Source organism: Phyllopteryx taeniolatus, chromosome 7 (genome assembly GCF_024500385.1).
Source record: "Phyllopteryx taeniolatus isolate TA_2022b chromosome 7, UOR_Ptae_1.2, whole genome shotgun sequence".
NCBI lineage: Eukaryota > Metazoa > Chordata > Actinopteri > Syngnathiformes > Syngnathidae > Phyllopteryx > Phyllopteryx taeniolatus.
This window is the reverse complement of record NC_084508.1, coordinates 9,674,805-9,694,329: the sequence shown is the minus strand read 5'-3', so window position 1 is coordinate 9,694,329 and position 19,525 is coordinate 9,674,805. Positions and strand designations below refer to the sequence as shown.

Sequence of the window (19,525 nt, the reverse complement as noted above, 5' to 3'; positions counted from 1 at the left end):
GAAAAGATGTAGAATACTACATTTTGTGCAGCTTGGGAATGTTTAGGAAACATAAATACAGGTGCATCTCAATAATTTAGAATACCATGGAAAACTTAATTTCGGTGGTTTCATTCAAAAAGTGAAACTCAGATTCACAACAAAGTGAAATAACATTCCCCCCCCCCCAATAATTTAGACAAATATAGCTTACAACTCACAAAAACCGCCTAAAACACAATATATATACATACATATACATATATATATATATATATATATATACACACACACACACACACACACACACTGTATAGGTACACTTTAGCGGCGGGCGGCTATATCTCGCTGGGAAAACGTAAAAGTAATTTTTGTTCTGAAGGGTCATGTGACATAACATGGCTTTTTTGATTGGTGGTTACATCTGCGACACTGTGATGCCGCTGACCTGCAACTCAATTTCCAAATCACAATAAACTAGTTGTTGATGGTCAGTCACTCATGAAAACTAGTTGTAGAGCAACGCACACTGCACGACAGTTCAGTGGCATTCGGATGCATCGCTTGCCAAAGAAACAGGGTATGGGTAGAAGCAAAATAATGCCTTGTAAAAATACATTATACATAGGTAGAAGGGTTTTCCAGAATTTTGAGGGTGCGTATTATACATGTATTCGCATTATTATACATGGGTGCGCATTACACACGAGAAATTACGGTAGTCTTTCCTGGGCAGGATGTGTTAAAATAAAATACCAAAGTGTGCCGAGCAGCCAGGACAGACACACACGTCCCACTTTCCTACACTACAATGAGTTTCATTCTTGGTTCTATGGTTGTGGAGTTAATCCAGTAAATTGCCACTGAGCTGGAGTCTAACGAATGGTGACTGTAGAGACGCTTCTGTTCTTGTGCTTGATTTTGATATCCTGAATGTCTGTGGTTCGTCAACAAAAATTGCAGAACCTTTATTTTTTATTTATTTATTTTATTTTTTTTACAATGAGATTAAACTAAACAGGGACGGTAATAAAGGAGTAGCGACTCTTGTAGAATCTGTACAATACAGTGATACCTTGACTTACGAGTGCCCCAACTTACAAGTTTTTCGAGTTATGAGCTGTGACGATGTTCTTTTTGTTGTTGTTTTTAAACTGAGATACAAGATGAGGACACTAGCAAATAGCTGTAGTAAGTCAACTCACATCCAGAAGCGCACACCATGTTCCCGATGTCACTCACTAGGGCACGCCCCTTAAAAGGCACACATACAACACTACAGCTGTTGTTGACTCAGCTTATCCAAACACTCCATAAAACCAGTTTATTTTAACATTCTCAAAACAATGTTTTGTTGTGTTTTTATATTTTTTCTTTAAGAAAAACAAAAAAAAGGTGGGGGGCTGGAACAGATTATGGCACCAATGGGTAATATTCATTTGAAATACACGAGTTGGGAGCTTGGTCACAGAACATATTCAAGGTAACACTGTACATTGAGATGTTTCATGGGTTTATAGGACATACGTTAAGCATGCTGTACATGTAATTGACGCCTTTTCAACATTAAATGGAAACATGGGCAGGCTGCAGTTAGTCAAAGCAGTGCAATTCTTTTGTCTACCTGAAAATGATGCTTTGCAAGTCGAAAGGGTATTCTATGATCCCAGTGGTTGGGATTCGAACCCTAAGCACATCCTGTTGGGTGGGTAGATAGGAAGATTCAGCGATACGATCCAGATCGCTAAGATAGCTGGAGACAGGATGGAGAGCGAAAGACGAGAGAGAGAGAGGAAAGAGAAAGTGAAGCATAAGAGTAGATACAGCACACAAACCCTCCAAAAAGCAAGTGGTTCAGTACAGATGTAACCAAAGGAAACATTCCCGAGCACCACGAGGGTATTAGATGAAATGTCGTGCCACAACCCCCAAAGGAATTTCAGCTTCATCCGAGATGGCAGCTCCCAAAGACAGAATTTACGGATTCTTACGGATTCAACAAAGCTATCGTTTGACTCTAAAATGAGCAATTTGCAACACAACATGCTAGCTTTCTAACATATACTGTAGATCTGGATCGTAGTCTTTTGGGAGCCCACCATCAGGGATGGGTTCACGTGCAGCCCAAAGCTAGCTCAATGGCGACAGCGGCGTAGACGGTTCACAACCAGGCCAACCAGAGACGTCACGGGCAGTGCTCAGCCCACCAGTACCTGAAAATTATATTCTCCAGGTCAAACGGGTACTCAATGATGCCGGTGGTGGGCACTCGAACCCGCAGCACATCCTGCTGAGTGGGCACGTACCCCGACGTCGCTATTCGTTCTAAATCGCTAAGGTAACTGTGGATTGGGAGGAACATACTGTATGACAGGGAAGCACACATTGATATGGACTCATCACACGTCATTAGGTACACCTTCAGTAGCACAATGTTTTTTTGTTGTTGTTGTTTCAAGTATCATTCAGACAGATGTGAGGTAATCAGAATTTGTTTTACAGCATCGGCTTTCCAGTTTTTGGAAGCATATCATTCCCTTGCCCATTGCTTCAATTGACATTGGCGCAGCACTGAAAAACTGCTGCCTGGCCAGAGGTTTTTCTGGCCCTGACTGCAGTTCACCAGTTTTAGAAGCTCTATGGGTGTCACATTATGCCATCAACCCTTTGTTGATGCTGAGTTCCAGTGCAGCCCTAAGGATAGACTTTAGGCTTTGTGTGAAAGCCTTCTTTTGAGGTTCAGTGTTCTTATCAGTGGTGGTAGTCACAGGCCTTCCGCTGCGTGGTTTGTCAAGGACAGATTATGTTTCGAGAAACTTTCCAGGAATAAATTGGATGACAGAGCATTGTGAAGGCCAATAAGTGTCTCAAACTGGTGTTAAACACTTTAAAGTTAAAAACTTTTTGGGAAGTGGCGATTTTGCAACGCTGCTCCAATGTAAATTGGCGAGTCATGGGCAAGGGAATGATATGCAGAGAAAAACCGCAAAGCTTACCATGTCAAATGTTGATGGTCTCACGTCTGTCTGAATGAAACTTGGGGACTTTAAAGACAGCCTGTATGCTAATTATTGTGGTTGCACTTTGTACTGCATCACACAGAGATGTTTCTAATATCATGTCCCTCACATTTATTACAAATATTACATCATTTATCGACTGTACAGGTGTACCTAACGGTTTGGCTGGTGAGTGTCATGCAACGATCCAGAACAGGGGTGGGCAAACATTCCTGCTGAAGGGCCATTTTATTTTTAAAACGTCACGTAGGAGAGATCTTTCGTTGCTGAGGAAAATAAAAAAAATAACTACAAAAAACTAATTTGAAATATTTCTCATTTTTTCTTTTTAACTAATTACATTGAACCAATTATTAATTAAAATAATTGCAATCTGAATTTATATTTAATTTGTCTTTATTTTGTATTTCCAATGAATCAACGCATAAGGTCATAAATTAATAAAATATATTTATAGAAATTAATACATTTTAGGAAAATACAGCTAAATGAGTGCAACAAATAAGGCCCAGTTGATAACATAAATGCCTAGTGTGCCGGATTTTAAAAAAGGGGTGTATGTGCATTTAATCTTTCATTTTGCAATATTCTTTGCCCACACTTGATCCAGAACCAATTTAAGCAACTCAATATTAGCTAGTACCGTATTTTCCACACCATAAGGCGCACTGGATCGTCAGGCGCAGTCTCAAATACGGGGTCTATTTCTATACTTAAAGCCATACATAAGGTGCACCGTATTATTCGGCGCATGCTAAAACAAGGTAACGGAAGCAAAACGGTGAGTTTGGTTGAACTTTATTTTACTACGCATTAGAAAATACACTCACATTATTTTGTGATCAATCTTTTGTAACAAATCCATCGAAGTCCACATCATCTGTATCTGAATTGAACAGCTGGGCAATTTCGCCATTAAACATGCCGGGTTCCTCCTCGTCATTGTCTGAGTCAGTCTCGTTGCCGGGTGGCTGTTCAGCAATGATGCCGGCTTTCACGAAAGCTCAGACAACAGTCAAAGCAGATACCTTAGCCCAGGTATCCACAATCCATTCACACACGATGCCTCCCAGTCTTAGTAAAGGTGTGTTTCCCGTCTCTCATCCATCGCTACCACGCCGCTGGCAACTTCACTTTGAACGCCCTGTTTACACCAATGTCCAGCGGTTGGAGTTCGCTGGCAGTTGCTGCGCCACGGTAGTCTTTGCGCAGATGGAGAGATGGCGCCTTTTCCCATTTACAGCTGCGTAACTGATAGCCTGTAGTTTGAATTGTGCCTCGTAAGCATGTCTCTTCGCTGATGCCATTTTCGGGGGTCCTTATCCAAACAAATGTTGTTTTGGAGCACACCGGTAGTACAGTATACCTACCGGAGGCGTGGCGGAGGTAAGCGTATGTACTGTACGTAGCTTTATGTAATGTTCTCTAATTGGTTTATCGCTGCCAGCGTACGTAGTGTACGTATTACGTCCCAATGTCGGCGGGAAATGGTCCGACAGTCAATCAAGCGGACCACTTACCAAAATCGCACAACAGCATTTTTACAGATTTTGGAACTCAGTGCACACATAAGGCGGACTGGGTTAAAAGGCGCAGTCGATTTTTGAGAAAATTTAAGGCTTTTAAGTGTGGAAAATACGGTACTTGGACAGTACAAATAGATACAAAATTACTTTGGAGACTAATCATTTATATCTTAACCTTTGCGTGCACATGCATCTCAATTAGACAGTTTTATAAAAGCCAGACTTACTATTTGGTGGAGTCCGAGAGCTGGTACTCTCTCCTGCGGTCGTAGGCCTCCTGGATGCCAGGGTCAGCCCACAGCATCTTGATGGCGCCGATGTACGGCTGATCGAACGATGTCACCATCTCCACATCCACCTCGCGCACCAGCTGTGCGTTGTTCTGAAAGGACAAAACGGGAAACCTATTCATGCGGGTAATAGTAAGACAGCACTCGACTAGACTACAGGACCTTTGGTTTTGGTCCATCATCAATATTACAACACCAATTCCAATGAAGTTGGGACATTGTGTTAAACAAATAAAAACAGAATACAATGATTTGCAAATCATTTTCAACCTATATTTAATTGAATACACTACAAAGACAAGATATTTCATGTTCAAACTGATAAACTATTGTTTTTAGCAAATAATCATTAACTTAGAATTTTATGGCTGCAACACTTTCCAAAAAAGCTGGGACAGGGTCATGTTTACCACTGTGTTACATCACCTTTTCTTTTAACAATATTCAATAAACATTTGGGAACTGAGGACACTAATTGTTGAAGCTTAGTAGGTGGAATTCTTTCCCATTCTTGCTTGATGTACAGCTTCAGCTGTTCAACATTGTGGGGTCTCTGTTGTCCAGGTCTGGACTGCAGGCAGGCCAGTCTAGTATCTGCACTCTCACTACGAAGCCACGCTGTTGTAACATGTGCAGAATGTGGTTTGACGTTGTCTTGCTGAAATAAGCAGGGGTATCCATGAAAAAGAGGTTGCTTGGATGGCAGCATATGTTTCTCCAAAACCTGTATGTACCTTTCAGCATTAATGGTGCCTTCACAGATGTGTAAGTTACCCATGCCATTGGCACTAACACAGCCACATACCATCACAGATGCTGGCTTTTCAACTTTGCGTCCATAACAGTCCGGATGGTTCTTTTCCTCTTTGGCCCGGAGGACACGACGTACACAATTTCCAAAAAACAATTTTAAATGTGGACTTGTCGGACCACAGAACACTTTTCCACTTTGCATCAGACCATCTTAGATGAGCTCGGGCCCAGTGAAGCCGGCGGCATTTCTGGGTGTTGTTGATAAATGGCTTTTGCTTTGCATAATAGAGTTTCAAGTTGCACTTACGGATGTAGCACCGAACTGTATTTACTGACATTGGTTTTCTGAAGTGTTCCTGAGCCCATGTGGTGATATCCTTTACACATTGAGGTCGGTTTTTGATGCAGTGCCGCCTGAGGGATCGAAGGTCACGGGCATTCAATGTTGGTTTTTGGCCTTGCCGCTTACATGCAGTGGTTTATCCAGATTCTTTGAACCTTTTGATGATATGGACCGTAGATGATGAAATCCCTAAATTCCTTGCAATTGTACGTTGAGGAACATTGTCCTTAAACTGTTCGACTCTTTTCTCACGCACTTGTTCACAAAGAGTTGAATCTCACCCCATCTTTGCTTGTGAATGACTGAACAATTCAGGGAAGCTCCTTTTCTACCCAATCATGGCACACACCTGTTCCCAATTAGCCTGTTCCCCTGTGGGATGTTCCAAGCAGGTGTTTGATGAGCATTCCTCCACTTTCTCAGTCTTTTTTGCCACCTGTCCCAGCTTTTTGGGAACATGATGCAGCCATAAAATTCTAAGTTAATGAAACAAAGTTTATCAGTTTGAACATTAAATATCTTGTCTTTGTAGTGTATTCAATTAAATATAGGTTGAACATGATTTGCAAATCATTGTATTCTGTTTTTATTTACGTTTAACACAACGTCCCAACTTCATTGTAATTGGGGTTGTACATTAAATACCCAAGGTTGTTGGCACTTAGTTTATCAAAACAAAGTAGTCTCAATGATTCTTTTTCCTCTTGTACAAACGTATACAAAATCACTTCAGTTATCATTTGATGTTGACGGGATAATGCCATTATTTTTTTAAACATATACCTACCTATAATTTGACTACTTTGTCTCCATTGCTAATCTCTCAGCAGCCAAAGTGCTTCTCTGAAATCCTTCCTTCACTTGCCTCATTAAAACACTTTTTTGGGGTAATATCACGTTTTTCTCAAACAAATATGAATTAATTCTCACACTACCATTTTTTAATCATGAAATATGACTTTAAAAAACCCTCAACTTTATTCTTGTAATATTACTAGGGCTGCCACGAGTGACTATTTAAATAATTGATTCATCTGCCAATAATTTTTCGATTAATCGATGAATCGGATAAAAAATTGTTTTTAATTCCCATCCCTTTATTCAGAAACAGGACATTATTTCAAACTGACAGTGCAGAAAAGGCACAAACAAACTGATTACGAATAAGTTCTTGTTTGATCCGTAACATGTCAGAAAATAGGGTAGAATGTTGATCATTGTTTTACAAAGTAAAAGCAGATGTTTGCAAATGTCTTATTTTGATAAAAACCCAAAGATAAGTCTGCTTTCATGGAGGACGACAAAAAAACACTCGTAATATTACAACTATCTTGAAAAAAAACAAGACTATTCTTGTACACCCTTTTTCACTTGATATAGTTTGGACCAAATTATTATTCTGGTAAGATTTTGACTAATCTTGTAATATTAGGCCTTTTTTACCTAAAAAAAAAAATCCAACTTTATTATTCTCGTTACGCCATTTTTACCTTGAGACAATGAGAGTTCTTATACATAAAAAAAAAATTAAAAATTCTTCAAAATATACATTAAAAAAACTGCCACGGTGGACGACTGGTTAGCACATCTGCCTCACAGTTCTGGGGAACAGGGTTCAAATCCCCGCCCCGCCTGTGTGGAGTTTGCATGTTCTCCCTGTGCCTGGGTGGGTTTTCTCCGGGCACTCCGGTTTCCTGCCATATCCGAAAAACATGCGGGGTAATTGAAGACTCTGAATTGCCCATAGGTGTGAATGTGAGTGCGAATGGTTGTTTGATTCTATGTGGCCTGCCATTGGCTGGCGACAAGTTCAAGGTGTACCCCGCCTCCCGCCCAAAGATAGCTAGGAAAGGCTCCTACAGCCCACGACCCTAGTGAGGAGAAGCGGTAAAGAAAATGGATGGATGGATGGATGGATCCATTAAAAAAATTACAAAAATTAAAAAACCTGATTCTGACTTTATTCTCGTAGTATGTAGTTATGGTTTATTTTTTCTTTTCAGTGGGGCTCTAATACCCATTTTTTAAGGTTGTTAATGAATAGCATCAATTTCAAAAGAGCTACAGTGATTATTTTCAAAAGGGCTTACTTTGTTCTGTTCGAACTTGTATGGGATCTTGAGGGTCTCAGTGGCACGGATCATGGACTGCATGGACGTGAAGATGTTCTGATAGACCAGTTTGGTGAACCCCTTCTTGTCCTCGTCTGTGTAGCCTGACCCGTGGATGATTCGCATCTGCTTGATAAAAGTGCTCTTGCCACTCTCGCCAGTACCTGAGGAAGAAGACGACAACTACTGAAACAAGGCCCATAGAGGGGGCTGCGTGAAACTGTTTGACAATGCTGTTCCTGCTATTAAGTTTGGGGAAGAAAACAACACACTAACACAGGACGATCTATAATATTTGTGCAACGGCGAGCAAACTAAAGTATAAAACGAGTTAGTAAAGAGGTGTGAGAAGTAAGCTGATCCAGCGAGTCAGACAGCTACTTTTCTCTTGATGCCATGTGAATTTGTGCGGTAGAACGCCGCCATACTTAGCGACAGGCCAATCTCAGCGGCCCACCTCCATCCTGGCGCTGGTGCAAACGACTGTGAAGGAATTTGAACCATCACGCCCTCAGGCAGTGGTCCAAGTCCTCCCCTCCATGGCAAACTTTCTGTGTAACAGTCTTTTTAAAAAAACAAAAACAAAACAAAAACGGAGTTTACCCTGTTTGTTTGTGGGTGGAGAGCTACTGAATCAAGGTGTCCATAAAACATTACAGCTGTTTTCGATACAGACGTCTCTGTTTGTAACAGTATGTAGCAAGTTAAAAAGACACGTCCGTAAAAGCATTGTATTTGTAATTTAATGATGAAATACACTGGAATAGTGAATTTAGCCACCTTTATTGTCAGACATCAGCTCAAAACATCAAGGCTGTCGACACTTGCTTCATTAAGACATGGGCTGCAACTATCGAATATTTTTAGAATTAAGTTTTTTACTGATTAACCCACGGACTAATGCATAAAGATTATTTTGCAATAAAAATGATAAAGTTCATTTGAAGTGCAGGTATTATGTTTGTATATTTTGGGGTCTCCATCATATTCTTCTACAATACTGTAGTATTTGTGACTAAGTATGGCTTTAAAAGGCAGGGCCTGGCCTGGTGAGTGACATAGGCATCAACCGAATGAATGTATAGAGTTGGCTGTTGCTTAAGTCTGCGTGATTGGTGACTCAGCATTAATTGTGGAAATCGGCAGCTTGTGGATTTGTTTTCTCACCATTCATTCAATAAAGCGATTGAAAGTGCACCGGCAGCTGGGTTGAACTAGCGACGTTGCACTATATTAGCTAACATCAATATGTTATCTCGTGTTGGCGATTGTAGACATGCTGTTGTAGTAGACATGGCATCTCATCTTATTAAGTGTGAAATCCCAAATTTTGGACATTCTCAGTCTTTTATGGACTCTTTCCTCCTGACTTGCTGCCATCTCCCCAACTTATTCCTCCACGGAATGGTGTGCGTGTCTGCAACAACATTAGTCCATGTGGAAAAATTATCCTACAAAGATTTGTGACAGAGTTTACTTGATCTGTTCAGCCTCAAATTTTGGAAAAAAAAAAAAAGAAAAAAAAGCAACAGCAATTATTATTATTGTTGTATATAGTGGATGGGGGAGGTGTGATCTAATGCAGTGGTCCCCAACCATGGGACCGCAGAAAAATACCAGCATGTGGGAATATGGTGCAAGGTCACAAAAGAGACTGAGAAAAAAAATTATTAATTGATAATTGAAATAAGTTTTATTTTGAAATTTAGGTGCGGCCACCTGTGCCTCTATGCACGTCAAACCGCTTATCTCTGGTCACGTGATATGCTGCTTTTGCACTTGGAGTTATTTTCTGGATAAAAACCAAGGCGGAATATCTTGAGATTACCAAAAATGTCAAATTAAAATCCTTGCTTGAAGTCCAACGTCATATCTTTGTTAAGCAGAATTTTCTACAATGACGTCAAACACAACATACCAAGAACATGCTTTCTTAAGCAGTTTAGTGGAAAAGTTTAAACAATGGTCATGAATCAAAAATGGTTTTGAGGTTGGACTGGGAAGAGAAAGGTAGATTCACTCGTGGTTTGTAGGGATTGGACATAAACTGAAATCAATTAATGTTTCTAATATATTGGATCATAAACCATATATAGTGTACCGTGTACACATAAAATGGAGTTCAGTTGTAACAAAAGCTTCTGTCACACAAAGATCCCGTGAAAATTGCAGAGGCGCAATATAAGAGCGACTACTACTACCAACTAATCTACTAACGCAAAGACATGGCATAGACACAGTATCCCACAATCGGGTAATGATGTGATAAGAGTGTATGACATAAAAGAGTCACAACTGCTTTCAACACAACAAAGAAAGTGAGTGTGAAGTTAACACTTATCCCCAGTGTTCCTGGCATTCCCTGCCACACATTGACCAGCCTCTGTTAAGGCTCTGATACGACCTGAGAACGTGGCAAACTGCTCTGTGGCCTTCTTCACCCAATTCCGCATATGTGCAGTTTATACATAACAGCAGAATAATTTCAGCTTTTACCAACTGTAAAAGGGATTCATATTTAACGATTTGTTGACCTTGAATATAACATGACTCATACTGTTATATCTTCTATACGTGTGTGTGTGTGTGTGCGTGTAAATAGCTTTCAAACAAAGGCTCCACACATACAGTGTATTATAAAAGCTTAGAGTCCAATTTGCCACTGAAAAGTTCAGATAAATAGGCCAGTCAAAGTGTGTTTGCCTGGAAGAGCATCCGTGTAGATGATGATGATGTAGATGGGACAGTAATAATCAATATTTGTTTGGACTCTCACATGGCCTAAAACAAAAGTGATATCACCTGTGTTTGCAGCTATGTGTACATACGCGTTTCTATTTTAAGACTACTTTTGACCCCGCTGAACCAAATCAGTAGGCGGGAGAAGAGTAACACGTACACCATCATCTATCTAGTATCTACACGCTACAGTATAGCCTTCAGGTTTTCGCTGACAATCTGCAGTCATGCTATAAGAGGACACTGGGAGGCATAAAGTTGCAGAAAATGTCCATCAAAAAGAGTCAAGTGCATCTTATGTTGAATGGAGAGAACAGATGAGTGCACAGTAAAGCAGCAGTCCAATTCCTGGATAGATTCGCATATAACAAATCATCCATTTAATTATTATTATTATTTTTTTTTAATCCAGCACTGAATATGATTGACGGAATTGTGTAATAGTTGCTTTTTTTTGGGATTATTTATTATGAAGGAGAGCGTATGACAGACAAGAAAATTAATGCATAGTACTATAGTGGAACCTAAATGTAACATTGTTGTCTCTTATAAAAAAAAAAATAAAAAAAAACACAGCAAACACCAGGTGATCAAGCCTTTGTCAACAAGTGACGATGTGCATGGTCATATTGGACAAAGGTATTGGGACACTTTATTTCACATTTCTTGCGTTAAAGTGAATAATGGGGTAAACTTCGCTCCCAAAAAACAATTACAGTATTTTACCAAATCATTCAGTCCCAGTGCTGAGTGAGGACTAGGTACTTTGAATTGGGCACACAACGTTAAAAGCTTATTGGCTTCCCAGTGTCGAGGACTGGCTAAGTGTGGCGAAAGGTTTAGTCATCTAAACATACATGATGTTATGGCTAACTACAAGTGTGGCTCGGAGATTTTTTAGCCTGTTAAGACAAATTGGCTAAGTAGTTTCATGACCCTGTGCCAACCCTGATAAAGTAGATGCTAAGCTGTTAGAAAAGCAAATTGGTCAAGCTCCCCCAATTTTGTTTTAATTAACTGGAAGCAGACAATGTACATGCAAACATCAAAATATGCAAGCTTGCTGACAGGGTGGACATTTTTGGCTAATGTTAGCATTTAATGAGCACATGGTGGACCACCACCGTAATAGACGACTACGCCCCCGATTCTGTGTCTGCGCCCTGGGAAAAAGGTGGGAAAATGCTGGCTACAAATATGGGTTACGTTGTTGGCATAGGGACAGAACTCCTTCGTAAACCGAGGAACCCTGTATCTGGACATCATCTTTGCTTTCGGAGTGTGTCCGATTGCACGGTCATGTGCGTTCGACTTTTCCCAAACACATAAAAGTGGAATCTCCTGCAGGCATGACAAGCTCCATTCAACAGATCCCATTGTTCCTGCGGATGAGTGGAAAAGCCAGCAGAATCTTTTCTCACAGTCAAGCTACTGTACATTCACTGGAGCTACTCCTTAGGGTTCATGGTAGTTCCCATGGCAACCCCAGCTCTGGACTCATAAATACATGGCAGACAACACTGGATGATAGGCTTCGTCATGTCTCCATGGAGCCAAGGCAAACACGCAAGGTTTCTTTTTTTCCTCTCTCGCTTTCCTTTTCACAGAGGTCAAAAAGTGTAATGAACATGATAGACTCACTCATGAAGAGCATTATGTCACTACATATACAATGTGTTGTACTGTATGCCATCTGTACATTTGTACAGTATTTAGCATAACTGAGTACATGTGGAGTCCGATTCAATAAGATGTTAATATAAGTACATGAAATCACGAGACGTCAGCTTCTAGCATGATCGCAGCAAATCAGGTGAGAGTTCAGTTCAAAGGGCATCTAAAAGTAGTGATGCACTGAAATGAAAATTCTTGGCCGAAACAGAGAAGTGAAAATGAGGAAACAAAGGCAGAAAAGAAAATATTGTGACGATTAGTAGTAAAATTGCATTTATGGCTGTACACTAACCTCAGTAAAAGCAAGGCATTACAATTACCATCCATCCATTTTGCATACCGCTTAGCCTCACTAGGGTCGCGGGCATGCCGGAGCCTATCCCAGCTATCTTTGGGCGAGAGGCAGTGTACACCCTGAACTAGTTGCCAGCCAATCGCAGGGCACATACAAACAAACAACCTGTCGCACTCACATTCACACCTCCGGGCAATTTAGCATCTTCAATTCACCTATCATGCATGTTTTGAAGATGTGGGAGAAAACCGGAGTACCCGGAGAAAATCCACGCAGGCACGGGGAGAATATGCAAACTCCACAGGCGAGGCCAGATTTTAACCTAGGTTCTCACAACTGTGTGGCAGATGTGCTAACCAGTCGGCCACCATGCCCCCGCATTACAATTACATAAAATGAATGCTATAAAGAATATATCAATTACACAACATTCATGGGAGATGCGAATGCTCAGTGCAGCAAAAGACGGAGCACAGAGCAGAGTGCTAGGGTTGGGCATCGAGAACTGATTGGAACCGGGATTAACGTTCTGGTTCTCCCGGAACCGTTCAAATTTTAAAATTTTATTTCCCAGTCCTCCGACCACAAAGTGGCGAAATCCAACGAAGAAGAATGCATATGAAGGTGTGCTTGTGCCCAACGGCGGCGGTGAACAAAAGTGTCCTAACTTTGTTAAAATGAATGACCAGTCGCCTCAGTGCAACACTTGGAATAAGATTATATTGTCCAAAGGAGGCTTTCACGATGTGTACCGTCTGACACGCTCCGAGCCTCAGCCTCCACCGTGCGGCGCTTCAGTGAAGTCAATTCTCAGTCAATTGGGTGGGTGAAACAATAAAATACGTCTATGCCAACACTGAGACCGCTAACAAGGTAAACGGTTCCTTGCACTTTTGCACTAATGGTTTTTAGCGTTTATTTTAGTCTTCAAACCAACGTAAGCTCCGATGCCATAAAAATAAAAATATTTTTTTTTAAAAAGCTTAACATTGGGCTAAAACTTCACCGTAGCATCTTTACATCGCAATGAATTGGGAGAAAATTCACATAATTGTCTGACAGTATAACACATACTAATCTTGTGCCACATGAGCAGGTAAGGAAAGGGAATCAGTGGTTTATAGTATTTGGTTACATCCATTTAAAAAATAAACAAAATAAATCACCGGTGCCGTGTGAAGTTCCTTTTCGTGCCAGAATGCTGAGTTCCAGTGTGTCCCCTTCAAAAAAAAAAATTTAAAAAAAAAAATAATAATAATAATGCTACAAGCTTAAAACAGGAAATCAAGTTAAAACTTGCACATACAAACCATTTGACGTGATGAAATAGTCCCAAATAACTATTTAACAATGCTATATTTAACTTTTACCTGAAACATTAATTAATGAATATTAAGTCATTTGGGTTAGTTCGACACACATTGCCTTTTAGTTCATAGGTTTGATATTGATACTAGTTCTAAAGAACCTCGAGTCAAATGTTCATTTTAGTCTATGCTGCAGCCTGCTAAGAAAATGGATGTTCATAATTTGGACACCCTTTATTTAAACCATGCAAACGTTTTTGAACCAGCCCCCTAAAAGAATCGGAATCGAGAATCGTTTGGAACCGGAATCAAAATAAGGAACTGGAATCGCTCAAATTCAGTTTGCTAACTGCGGTGGTCTTCAAGTCAGGGAATAATATGAGAAGCCACTTGAAGAACTATCACAAGGCTAGAATAAAGAGAGCGAGAGAGATCAATTATTGTTAGCAATTCCAATTAAGTTAAAAGCGCGCACGAATAGATGACCTGCTTAACTTGTCTCTTGTTTCCATTTCACCCATTATAACAAAAACACTCAAACCTAACAAAATCTATCTATATCCTGTTTATAGCATAGACATATGAAGATATATGCAAAGTTCAAAAGCCCAGGCACCTATAGAGAGGATCACATAGGAAAACAAATTATCATTAAAATAAAGTACAATACGGCACGATACGACTGGTTAGCACATCTGCCTCACAGTTCTGGGGACCGGGATTCAAATGATTGAAGACTCTACATTGCCCGTAAGTGTAAATGTGTGTGCGAATGGTTGTTTGTTTCTGTATGCCCTGCGATTGGCTGTCGACCGGTTCAGGGTGTACCACGCCTCCTGCCCGAAGATAGCTGGGACAGGCTCCAGCAGCCAGTGACCCTAGTGAGGATAAGTGGTAGAGAAAATGGATGGCTGGATAAAGTGCAATAATTGCAGTAGTAATGATTTATGGGACTATGATTTTAAATAGATCAATTGGTTTGTTTTGCTAGTAAATTTGCAAAATAGTGTGAATAATCAAAGATACTTTTATGTGGTGGTGGTACACTGATGCAATCTGTATTAAATGCATGCCAATCATATGTTTGTGGTAATGCTCAAAATCAAGTGGTTTTCCCAGGGGAACGGGATTAGGATCCCTCACTGTCAGAACTGGCCCCTCTGAGTCGAATGATCAAACAAAAGTAAAGCCTTTGTTTTTCTTTTTTTGTTTTGTTTCTTTTCAATGTAATTGACCTGTTTTGTCTTCCATTGCTTGTTGCAGACAAAAGTCTTGTAACGTCACATGGAAGGTTGAGTAATTTTAGTTTAATTTATATTATACAGCAGTTAGTTTATTTCTGCACTTGTATGACCGTTAAGACTGTTAAACTGTTATTCAAATACTGTAAAGGTTTTATGATTGTGACAGTCTTGTAACGTCACATGGAAGGTTGAGTAATTTTAGTTTGATTTGTATTATACAGCAGTTAGCTTATTTCTGCACTTGTATGACCGTTAAGACTGTTAAACTGTTACTCAAATACTCTAAAGGTTTTATGATTGTGACAGTTTTAGTGGAAAATGTGTTTTGAAAGATGCACAAAGTATAAAAAGGTTGGACTGTACAAAAAAAAAAATATATATATTTTTTAAAAAGCAATGATATAAGCTCAAGATGCAAAAATTAGGCAATCTGTGGCAGTGTTAAAATTAAATAAAACTAAAATGAGGGTATGGGAGTGTGAAAATTCAACACAAAACTACTGTCGATAACGTGAAAAAGAAGCAATGAAATCAAATTTAAAATATCCAGCAGAGCAAATCCGCATGAGCAGCTTAAAATTCCCACTAACTATTGTGTTATTCATTCAGCCAATGAAATAAGCATTAACTCGCAGGAAAGAAAACCTAGAAACAGATCCCATTTATTGGGCAGGGATAGCTGAAGGGCAAAACCGACATTTTAGTTATGATTTACATGAAGATCAAAAACCAGAAGCACAGCATAACAGATCCATGTTGAAAAGTAAAGAGAGTGGCAAGGGAGGAGGTGCAAAGTGTGACAAAAATGGTGCCCTGAGTTAATGATTCCCGAATGATTCCCCCCCCCCCCCCCCCCCCAAGCACATCTAACAGGAAGCGATATCCACTCCAACTCAGCACTAGCAAGGCTGGCTGGGGGCTTTTCTCACTGCACAAGAACCAAATGGCTCTCAAGTGGTCCTTTTCGCCCGCAGGAACTTTTCCAATGACACTTTTCGGAAGTGAACCTGCTTTCTGCCTGAAGGAATCCAGGCCTGGCCACCATAGAAAAGTAACGTTTTAGACTAAAAAAGTACTTTTCGGCGGGTTTATCTACAGCCTGTAGACCAGTTCCATGGATGCAAGGATCATCCAGCAACTCATTAACTTTGCTGTAACAAAAGTTGTCTCTCTTCATTCAAAGTTTCCATAAAGCATGCATATTTTTTAGGAGAGCACAATTAATCGAATTTTTATCCTAATTACAATTTTGGCTACCACGATTAAGTCAACCAGATCGCTGGCAAATTTTACATTTAAAATGCAGGCTGTGCTACAGAATGAAGCACTCTCTCAACCAGTAGCCAGCCAACCACCAGGGGTCGAACGTATGGTTAAGGCTTGATTAAGCTGCTTTAAAATAATAATAAGATGCGAACCCTGCAGTGGGAGCCTCAAGTCACTCGGACTTTTGATAGGGAGTCAGATCAAGAGAAAAAAGCAGGCTTTACACGATCAAGATTTTTGGGGCCGATCAGCGAGTTTAAAAAAACGATAACTGATCACCTATCTGATCACAAGATGGAGCAATGTGCCTATTTAAATGACCTGTTCATTTACTGTATATACTTGTGTACTTAATTGCTCAAAAAAACTAAATATGTGGCTTCACCCTTGCTTAGAAAGAGGGTGTGAGTGAACAAATTCATTTCCCATGTTACTGTTACCAAGAACAAGAGAGAAGCTTTTCCACCCCCCAAATCTCTTCCCACCATGTAAGTCAGTTAAGACAGCAGAGAAAAAAATCTTAAGGGACAAATACAATAAGAGAAAATGAAGAGTAACTACACAACAACAGTGGCCATCATAAATTAGAGTGGAACAAGAAAGAAAGATTAACGCTGTGACAATATACCGACAAAAAATGCACAACTACTTGACTGCAATCTTTACATAACTCGTCATGTCATAAGAGGGAGTGTATATTGTCTTTGGGGATAACCACGTGGCACACCCCTCCTTATTTTTTGTCCATCAATGTGAGGTCATGCTGGCTTGCTCATACATGGGTTGGAAGTCCAGAATTGTCCTTTAGGGAGTAAAAAGCAGCCCTTCCCATTAGGCACAGATCAACTGATACTCTATGTGGAACTCATGGGCACCATTGACTTTTACTACCAAGCGTGGAAAAGTATAAATAGAGCTGTACTGAGCAGAGTATGAACCTACACAAGCCCCTCTTACACTGTCTGTAAAAGAGGTGGGACATTGTTAGTGTGTAAGTGAATTCCGGGACTGGGGTGTTCCATTTAACACCCCACATTCACTTCTCCCATACGGTTGTGTTGAACGCACTCAGACACACACGTCACACCAGACTCTGATGTTTTTATGTATACAATTATCGGATTGCGGGATGCTGAATCTCTGTTAGAAAGTGCACAGAGCTGCAGCAAGATCCCGCTTGGCTGGTGTCTGTGTAAAAGGCGATGTCAGCTAAAAGCCCTCCGTTACGGCTCTGACGTGGCCATTTTGGCCGATCTCTGTGTAAAAGAGGCTACAGAGCGTGAGAATTGCGAGAGCACAGCACAGGATGCAGTTTTAACAAAAATTCCCTGCATACTTTGTCTTCTTGAAAACTTACAATTAAATTATCCCATTTTGGCTGCAGTTTAATCCAAATGCCAGTCATATTTTCAAACGGACAGTTTCTCCATCTCTCAAACAAGTGCTCAACTTCAATGATGTGTAGCTTATAAGGTAACGAGTACAAGGTACAGTTGTAACTTAGGAATTGTCATTAGCCATGTCCCGAGCTATAACTTTAGGTTTGGATGAACGGCATATACATACAGTGGATATAATAAAAAATAAAATAAAAAATAGTCCACACACCCCTGTTCAAATGCCAGGTTTTTGTTATGGAAAAAAAACGCTGTTCTAAGGAGGGTTTTCCTGACCTTTTGGAATTATGGACCAAAAACTTAAGTGGGTTTGGGAGACTTTGTTATGATCCGATAAAACCAAGGTTGAACTTTTTGGCAACAATTCCAAAAGGTATGTTTGGCACATCAGCAAAAGAACAAAGAATTTGGGGCTGTTTTTCCATTAGCTGGTACTGGGGACTTAGACATGATGGAAGGAATTATGAACAGTTCAAAATATCAGTCAGTGTTGTCATATCATTCGGGCTTCTGCTACAAAAAATAAAATCTGGAAATGCCCACTTGAACAGCTGGAATTTATTTGGAGCTGATCAGAGGCTCTTTAAATATTGACAGGTATGGGTTGACCACCACCATTAAAACATGGTGATTAATGTGATTGGTGAATTCTGAACACAGCCACATCCTAGTTAAAAAAGGATGTGCACACTTGTGTAACTACATTTGAACAGGACTTTTTATATCCACTGCATATACACAGTAAAAAGCAATATCGAGAGAGGCTAGCGGTCTCAGTCTGTCACATATCTGCTGAAAGTCAGGGTGTGTCAATATGAGTTTGCTCAACCAACAGAACTGGCAGACAAATAGTGCACAACTACGAACACATATCTTATTACCATGCTGCGAAAGGACATTTTTCACCAACTAGGCTCAAACCTTTGGGAATGCAAATAGAGCAGGTGGCACCGCCACTGACTAACCCAAACCCTCACAAATGCTTTCGGTAGGAACGTCTCGATACAACATACCGATATTGGACCCTTGAGTATAGGCCGATACAGAGGATAGGTATGAGGAAAAACTGACCCATTTATTATTAATCAATGGGTTACATAAAGTTTAACATTAAACATAGGAATACACTACAATTTGATTAAATATTTAATTAGAAAATCCAGAAAAATAACTTCAATAAAACCTAACAAATTTATATTGCAACATAACCACTGTTTAACTTAAAGCATATTTTACTATTGAATAGATAAATCCAACAAATCCAAATTATACTTTTAAAGTGCAAAATGATTCAAGTTCACTTCAGTTGTTATTTTTTTTTTTTTTTACCCTCAGTAAATGGTGGGAACAGCATTTGCTTTCTCCGCGTGTGGCAATACACTTGAACTTCTTTATGCATCTGTGGTATAGTTTTATTGTGGCAGATAGGAATAAGGTAGTGAGGTTCAAAGAGGTGTACTGCCCCGTTTTGTGTGCGCCTTGTTGGGCTAGGGCGCGGTTCCTGCTATGTGCGTCTTCACCTCTGAGGGGCAGTGTGGTGCACGCAATGAGATACACACCATCAGTAACAAAGAAAGTAGA

The 19,525-nt window shown here is 40.1% G+C and overlaps 1 protein-coding gene across 3 annotated transcripts in view; it reads right to left on the bottom strand.

Moving 5' to 3' along the window:
• The window catches only part of LOC133480519 (guanine nucleotide-binding protein subunit alpha-11), a 43,930-nt gene that overhangs the window by 15,247 nt on the left and 9,158 nt on the right, over positions 1-19,525 (bottom strand). Inside the window, exons 2-5 of one of the 3 annotated variants that reach the window (XM_061778664.1) lie at positions 8,002-8,186; positions 4,753-4,907; positions 2,193-2,321; positions 1,604-1,732 (exon numbers count right to left, since the gene is read on the bottom strand). In XM_061778664.1, the coding sequence (XP_061634648.1) occupies positions 1,604-1,732; positions 2,193-2,321; positions 4,753-4,907; positions 8,002-8,186 (598 nt within the window). The remainder of the gene's footprint in view (positions 1-1,603; positions 1,733-2,192; positions 2,322-4,752; positions 4,908-8,001; positions 8,187-19,525) is intronic. The other 2 variants (XM_061778666.1, XM_061778665.1) reach the window with 2 other exon arrangements.